The sequence below is a fragment of the Pezoporus flaviventris genome, unplaced genomic scaffold (assembly GCF_033815535.1).
Source record: "Pezoporus flaviventris isolate CSIRO_AGI_PZ_B2104156 unplaced genomic scaffold, CSIRO_AGI_Pfla_v1 ptg000079l, whole genome shotgun sequence".
NCBI classification, from domain to species: domain Eukaryota; kingdom Metazoa; phylum Chordata; class Aves; order Psittaciformes; family Psittacidae; genus Pezoporus; species Pezoporus flaviventris.
The window spans coordinates 5,448,125-5,456,310 of NW_026892627.1; the positions used below are offsets into that span (position 1 = coordinate 5,448,125).

General features: G+C 46.7%; 1 protein-coding gene across 1 annotated transcript; it reads left to right on the forward strand.

The window, feature by feature from the left end:
- Window positions 1-1,386: 1,386 nt before the first annotated feature.
- On the forward strand, window positions 1,387-7,632 carry CSRNP1 (cysteine and serine rich nuclear protein 1). Its single transcript, XM_061474566.1, has 4 exons — window positions 1,387-1,604; window positions 3,927-4,186; window positions 4,563-4,859; window positions 5,992-7,632. Exons 1-4 carry the CDS (start codon window positions 1,433-1,435, stop codon window positions 6,973-6,975), a joined length of 1,713 nt encoding a protein of 570 aa, XP_061330550.1. The 5' UTR covers window positions 1,387-1,432; the 3' UTR covers window positions 6,976-7,632.
- The last annotated feature ends 554 nt before the right edge of the window (window positions 7,633-8,186 follow it).

Sequence of the window (8,186 nt, forward strand, 5' to 3'; positions counted from 1 at the left end):
TGGTTCTTCTTTTCTTTTCTTTTTTTTTTTTTTTCTTCAGAGACTGAAATTAACTTCAGACATGCAAAAGAGGGTGAGAAAGTGCTACAGTTACAAGAAATTTGGCCGGTGGAGGAGCTTCAGCTGGCAGGAGAGGATGGGGACTGGGTATTTGGCACCCCATATCTGCACTGTCCCGTCCCTGTCCCTGGGATGTATGTGTCCATCCCCATGTCATCTGAATCTTAGGGATGCTTTAGGGTTTGTGTAATTACCTATGGTTTTATTGGTGAGGTGGCTGCTAGCATCCCATGTCACTGGGGCTCTCCCCTCTTGCTGGAGGTTTCTGGGCTAGGGCTGCATCTCTTCCACTATGGTTGTGCCTTGCAGCCTGGTGGGATAGGGTCAGAGTAAGTCACTGGTCCAGCAGCAGCCTGGTTCTCAGCTTTGGGTATAGCTTCAAAATAAGCTAGCAGTGACTTACGCTGAAGCAGAAGTATCTGGTACACTGTTGCCAGCATCTAAAAGGAGAAACAGTCCATAACCTAGGCAAGAGCATCTCAGGTTAGGGGGGTTCTGTTATCTGTTAGCCCATTGTAGGCAAAGTGGGCAGCTTTTGTGCAATTTCAAGAGACAAAATCCCCACAAACTTCATAAAAGCAAAGGTTAAAGATGCAACAAAGTTTTTTGTTGTTTGGTGTTTTTTTATTTTTCTTGGATTGTTTGTGGGGTTTTTTTCCTTTTTTTCTTTAAGATGAACAGGGGAAAAGCATGCAGGAAATTTAGGAATCTAGGCAAGTACAGAGCTCCTTTGTTTTTAATTAGCCGCGTTGTTTTTAATTGCTACTATGCTTGATACATAACCCAGCCTAAACAAGAATAGCTTATTGAATGGAGGACTGACTATGAAAGGCACTAAGAGGAGAAGAGCTGTTCTTCACAGTTGATATATTTGTATTTCAGTGCTTCATTTAATAAGTCTGTTTCCCCAGGGGGCTGTAGCAAGTAAATCATGCCAACAGATTGTTCTCTGCAAACTGGCTTATTTTTGTAATTAGCAAAACATTAAAGCTGTAACTGCATAGAAAGCGATCTGGGTGAGGATTTAACATAAAAGAATTAGTAAGCACAATGTAATACTTACTCTTTGATAACATTTGTGTTGATTGAATTGGTTTCTGGACAGTTTGTTGTGTGCAATGGTAATCTTTTTTCTGCAGCATCATAAAAAGGGAGCGAGGTTCAGCAGGTGTGCACAGCAAGGGTAGCAAGGTGTGGTTTTCCTAGGGAGCCCATTTTGGGAATCACCTCTGCATGGCCAGGTAGACCTGGTGGAGAAGCCTTGCTGGGGGTTAAAGCCATCCTGCTCATCACCAGAAACTGCCAGTATTTCCCTTGCTTCAGTTTGTGTTTCTCCTTTGTTTTCCAGTTATATGAAAAGTACGGCGTCACCATGAGTGGGGTATTGAAAAGGAAGTATGAAGAGCTGGGGGATGACAGTACCTACTGCTCCTCCTCCTCCTGCTCCCCCCTCTCGTCTTCAGCGTCTTCAGGCTGGGAGACGGACGAGGAGAGCTCCCGCGGGGAGCCCAAGCCTAGCTCTGCCTTAACGCCCAGCTTCACCCGTGAGTATCTCCATCAGCCACTTTCCTGCAACCAGACTTTCCTGTATGTTTTTTTATGTAGCAGGATGGTGGGTTATCACCATGCAGAGACGCCCGTTGGAGCACACCTTTAGGAGTGGAAGCAGCCAGCTCCCTGTCATTATGCCAGTTTATCTTGGTTTTGTAATGGGCCAGCATCCTCAGGCTAGTCTTCCTTAGCCCTTCCTCCCAGCATTTATTGTTCTTTACAGTGCTTTTGCTGAAGTCCAAATTTCCAGTAATATAAACCCAAGGACTTGGCTGTGCACAGGCATGCAGGGGCCTCCAAGCCAGTGCTGTGGACCAGTCCCACCATCCCTTAATCCCCTGTTAAGCTATTCCATAGCCAAAACCCAAACAGACAGCAAAGGCCCAGAACACTGGTTTTAAAAAATGATTAACTAGTGGTGCAATTACCATTTCAGAACTTGTTTCCTACTTAAGTTGGGTACTTTGCCAAAGAACATGACACATTTGACATTGCCTCCGCTGTTAGTACAGATAAATGCTATTTTGTTTTCCCAGCAATATCAGTTTTGAGAGCTTTTAGGAAAGCACACAGAAGGCAAGGTCATAAAATTCTTTATCTGCCATGTGAAGGGAAAAACAAAAGATACAATAGGGGAACATCTTCACAGAGAAGAAATAGTCCAACCTAGTAAATTATACTGAACACCCACTGTATATAGCAGTTAAGGTCCACTTAGCAGACATACACAAACACACAGCGGTCTGAAAAGGCTTTAGAAGTCTTGTAATAATAAAGAGTCTCATTCTTGCTTGTCTTCCCAGGTTTTGTGACAAAACAATGAACTTTTTGTATTCTCTGGCTCAATTGGAAAAGGGTCAGGAATGGGAAAACAATTTCAGAGGAGGGGTGCAGGGAGAGAGAAGCAAATGCCAAAGTGCAGCAGCTCAGCTGATAGATGATAGCAGTGGTTAACATGCCTTTTGATAAAGAGCTAATGTTTTAGAAGATTGAGTCAAAGTTATTATGAAAATGCAACACACAGTGCAAAGATACCATCAAAGTGACTGCAGGGAGCAGTGTGAAACCCCCAGCTCTTCAGCAGAAGCTGCTGATGCAGCTGGGTGAACATTTGGTTTTTTTTTTATGTGAAACCGAAATGCTGTATGTTTGGCAAGTGAGACTTGTGAAACATGGGTGCAGCTAACTGTCCGGTCTCGCACTTTCCCAGCCTTCAGGGCCAGCCAAACCAGCCGAGCCCCTAGGGTTTTCAGCAGCCCTTTTGGTTAGCTCCCCACATAGAACTGCCTGCAACTCTGCCACCCAAAGAGGGCTCAGATCCAGCTCTGTGGGAGTCACCAAGCCTTTCTGGCTTATTTTATGCAACCAAGGCATCTATGCACCACGAGAGAACAGGACCAAGAAACCGCACCACTGAATTTCTGCATAGCTGCTCTTGTCCCTGACATGCTCATGCAGCAGAAAAGGCAGCTCTATAACCTACCACCACATTTCAGTTTGCTTTCCATGGCCAGCTACATTCGTGGAACCTCATTGACTCTGAAACTGCCCTGGTTAATTAGTCCTGCTTCATCTGCTACGTTTGCATGTGCAAATGTGCAGAACCAGGTATCTCTGGAGAGGCTCCGCTTTAAATGGTGTGTAGCATGTTTCAGCAGTTTAAGATAAACCAGAGTCATGTATTGCCGTGTTTACCCTGTGATCACCTGCATAAAGATTAACATCTTTGCAGCTGCTATTAAATGAGTCTCTTGAGAATAAAATATAGATTCATAGTTCCTCCCAGTGGATGGTGAAAGGAAGTACCAGGAAAACAGACATTTTGGCTATTTTCTGCTGTGCCACAAGAGCTGGAGCCATGTGGCACTGGAGTGCCAGTGTCCTGGCAGACACGAGCTTCTTAAATGTGGGGCAGGGTGCTTGGGGTTAAAGCAAGACAGGCATGTAGGATAGTTTGTTACTTGTTTGTTATGCTCTGCTGCATGTGAAGAATAAGCAAATGTATGTTTCCTGGAGGAAGTCGGGTAAGGAGAAGCAGTGAATCTGCAGAAGGGTGAATCTGATCGGTGACTCCGGTGCGCATCAGGATTTGGCTTAGTTTCCTCTCCAGCCTTATCTGACCTTTGAAGTATTAGATCCTAAAACATCAGAAGCTATCAAGCGATGTTGTAAGCTTGTCCCATCATGTCTTTGTTGAGAGAGTAATTGCACGTCCTGCCTGTTTCTAGTATTTACAGCCTGTTTGTAGTATTTTTGTCCTGCCTGCAGGATGGCAGTACTGACTTTGTGCTGTTTCTTTCTTCCCCCCTTTTTAGCCACATCTATCCTGAAGAAATCCAAGCGGCTAAAGAAGAACAATGTGGAGTTTGACCGGGTCACTGTGTTTTACTTCCCACGCTGCCAGGGGTTCACAAGTGTGCCTAGTCGCGGGGGCTGTACCCTGGGGATGGTGAGCAAACACAGCTCCTCCCGGCAGTTCACGCTAGCAGAGTTTTCAAAGGAACAGGAAAACGTTCGTCGGGTGAAACTGGAAGAGAAATTAAAAGAGGAGAAGTTGGAGGCATTGAAATGGAAAGTGAGTATAGGAGTATGGGGCTGGGTTGATGAGGAACTGGTGGATGTCATTAGTTAATGGCCAGTCTTCCTCCTAGGAGCCTCTCTGAGACCTGGGGGCATTAGTTCTTAACTCTGTTTGGGTCCCAGAAAAACACAGATTCCCCTGTGGGATTTTCAGCACAGTTCTCCACCTTTGAAAAATGATGGAAAAGACCCTGAACTCTATGTGTCAGGTGTCTGTCAAGTCTTTGGGGGCTCTGACACAGATGTTGGTCCTGTTATCCACCAGAATGGGGGGCAGATATTTCCTTTCTTGTTTCTTCTGACCTGGGGGTGCTGATGGCTCTTTGTCCCCAACACATCTCTAATGCTTTGCCCATTTTTTTTGCCCTTAGCTAACCATGAATGGCACAAAGGAGTCAGAGGAGGCCAACCAGCTCACTATTGAAGACATCTCTGATGATGACATCGATGTCAGCAACGTGGACCTGGAGGACGGCTTCTTTCTCCAGCCCTACCCTGCCAAGAAGAGGCGTGCACTGCTGAAAGCCATGGGGGTGAAGAAGATCGACAAGGAGGAGAAGCGGGAGCTGCACAACATCCGCCTGTCCCGGGAGGACTGTGGCTGCGACTGCCGGGAGGTCTGCGACCCAGAGACCTGCAGCTGCAGCTTGGCAGGCATTAAATGTCAGGTACTGCCCTCCCCTCTGGGCATGGGGGAAAACCTGGGGCTCCAGCTGACATCTATGTTGTAGCAGGAAGGGTTTGAGCAAGCAGGATACATTTAGGACAGCCTGTGAAATACATCTGTTCCCATCTGTACTCAGAGCAAAGCAGGCAAGAAAAGCTCTTGGATGCCTCCCAGGCTGCAAAGCAGACGCTACTCAGAAGCATCTGATTCCCAAATCACACATGCAGCCATCCCATGCTGCCGCTGCAGCCATGGAGATGTGCCCAAGCCTGCAGTGTGAATGCACCCGCCTGTTCTGTCCCCACAACAATTGTACCTGCTTGGTCTCCTGTTGGAGATTGGCATGTGGGAATGTCTCTGCAAATGGAAGCTTCTTGCTCCTCACGCGAGGCTGTGACTTCTCCTCCTCCCCCTGCTTTTATTTTTAGTTTCATTTCCCTTGGTGTGTCACAACTCCCAGCGTGTGCAGGCAAACGTGGGAGTGCCAGCTGAGTGTCACCCTGTAGCTAGCTGTGCAGACCATCTCTGTATTCCATTAGCTTATTATATCTTTCATGTTATTTGTTATGGGTGCCTGCCCAGCTGTGCCTGGGGAGCCATATCCTGTATTCAGGGTGCCGCTGGCTCCCTTGGTGGTGTGGTTGCAGGCTGGGGCTGGTGTAGAGTGGTTGTGCACAGGCAGGTGGGTGCACACAGGGGGCCGGGTGCTCCATGAGTGGGACACAGCCCCCCTCTAGCGGCTGCTGCTAACAGGGACATAAAGGTGCTGCAGATGCCTGTTGGGCAATTTGTCCTTATCTCGGCGAGTGGCAGAAGTGCATGATATGGATCATGTATTAAATACCATGATGCAATATATAAAAAACTCACGTTTTCCCCTTTATGTCTTATTTTGGAGCATTATATTTTGCTTTTTCGAAATCTTTTAACTTCAGTTTTACTGAAACCCAACTTTTTTATGACAACCCTTCAAAAGAACAGGGTGCCTTTTTTTATTTATTTTGTTTTTGTAGCCTGCTTTTAAACCCCTCAGCTGTTACTTGGTTCCTCAAGGTGGCTGAGTTGTGGGTGGTTTCAACTCTGTGCTGCCGGGTTTGGTCCTAACCCTCCACCTCTGCTTCTCCCTGTGCCAGATGGATCACACCTCCTTCCCCTGTGGCTGCACCAAGGATGGCTGTGGCAACACTGAGGGCAGGATCGAGTTCAACCAGGCCCGCGTGCAGACCCACTTCATCCACACCATCATGAAGCTGGAGCTGGAGAAGCAGCAGCAGAGTAGTGAGAAGGTGGCAGAGGCCGAGCCCCCCTTTCGGGAACGGCTCCCACAGTTGGGATGTGCAACAGGGAAGGGCTCTTTGGAGGAGCGTGCAGTGCCGCTGGCACCCGCCTTCCAGTTCAGCCCTGACCTGGAGGCCTTGGGGGAGAACAGCTGCAGCAGTGACATGACAGACTCCTCCATCTCCTCCCACCCCAGTGAGGACCTGGAGGAGCCCTACGAGAGCCTCCCCTCCGACAAATCCCAGTCGGATGTGGATGACGATGGCTTGGCACGCATCCTCCACTTCAACGACTCGGATGCCGAGGAAGAGGGTGGCCATGGTCATGATGACCTGAGCTGCTTCCACCCCACCGATTTCTTCATCGAGGACCATGGTGATGAGCCTAAGCCTGTCCCTGGCCACTTATCCCACCTCTCCGAGTGCCTGGATGAGAACGCTAACCAGGACAGTGGCAGTCTGCTGGAGGATGCTGCTCATGCACGGTGCGATGGACTGTCCTGCTGCACCTCATCCCCAGCTGAGCCCTGTTCCAGGAGCTACGCTGACCTCAGCCTTTCCTCAGACTCCTTGGATTTCTTCCAGTCCTTCTCAGACTATAATTTGGGACCCCTTTACAACTCCTTGAAGGAGTACGAGAACCTCGATAACTTCTCAGCGTTACAGTTTCAGTTGCCTAATTTTCCAGGTTTCCCACAAGCTGGAGACCAGGGCTCCTGTTTCTTGGAGTCCCTTATTGGTTTGTCCGAATCTGTCCCTGAAACCCCAGCCCCTTTCACAGACAATCAACTTTTGGAGGATGCCATCAAGTCATCGCTGATGGAGACGGTGAAAGTGTGAAATGCTTGAGCAGCAAGGAACAGCCTGAAGGAAAACCGAAGTGGGCAAACTTGCACCAAAAGGATGATGCGTTACTCAAAAATAAGGAGAAAAAAATCAAACAGAAAAGGACTTTCTAAGCAAACAAACTATTTTTGGTCTTTGTAGAACGTGGACGTTTTGACATACTGCAGCTACAATCAGTTCTCTCACTGTTTGTGCAAAAATTTCTAAACTTTCATGATGGGGTGGGGAGGGAGGGAAAAAGACTTTCACGTATGAGTTTCCTTGTGTTTTGTATGAAAAGACCTGTAGAGAAATACTCCTCGCTAACATTGCCAGTCGTACACACAGCCCCTTCTAGAAATGTTTCAGTGTTGCAGGAACTTTTTAAGGCAACTTTTTGAAGCTGTATTTATTGTGAAAATTTGTGGTTTGCGTAAGAGTTAGCCCAGCAGGCTCTTGCGTTTAACTCGGACAAGGTTTACAGAAGAGATCCATACACTATATACATAATCATTCTTCATCTATTTATTGCAAATTCCAGAATTTAACTAGGCACCGAAGCTTGAACTAGCATGGAACCTTATTTAAATTGGTAATACCTCAGATGTATTATGTGTACAATCATATTTTTTTTTGCATAATATATCTGTATTTATTTATTTTCTACCTGTAGTACGTGAATAGCACTGTGGTTTGTCAATGACCTGGAAGGGCAATAATGTCTTCAGCAGCACCCATCCTATAGATGACTATGGATTTTCTGAGTCTGAAAGATGTTAGCTGTTTGGTCTTCGCCTCACATTTCCAAAAGTGTCAAATGCAAGCGGCTGGGAGGGATGGGACAAATGTTTGTTCAACATCCTTTGGTTTCTATCAATAGACGTGATGATGGTGTCTGATCTCCATAATATTGTAATGGAGAGCACAACACACAAAACCTTCAACTATTCCAGAAATAACATGAACTAGCTCTAAACAAACAAAACCAACCCAAACACTTTTTATAAATTATTTAATAATTTATTTAATCTCTTAAGGATTTGGCCATGAGATCTTTTTCCTGATCAATTATGGTGCCTGAATATGCAGAGGAACTGTTAGCAAGGGTGGGGATGTAACTTGAAGGACGTTTGCGGCCCCAGGGGGTCTTTGGGAGAGCAAAGCCAACAACAGCAACACTGTGCTCATGCTCCTCAGCGAGTGCTCCCCAACATCAAAGGTATCAC

Coding starts and splice junctions, on each gene's coding strand:
- CSRNP1 (XM_061474566.1), top strand. CDS start 1,433: ATGAGTGGGGTATTGAAAAGGAAGTATGAAGAGCTGGGGGATGACAGT. Junction 1,605..3,926: donor CTTAACGCCCAGCTTCACCC/GTGAGTATCTCC, acceptor CCCCCTTTTTAG/CCACATCTATCCTGAAGAAA. Junction 4,187..4,562: donor TGGAGGCATTGAAATGGAAA/GTGAGTATAGGA, acceptor TTTTGCCCTTAG/CTAACCATGAATGGCACAAA.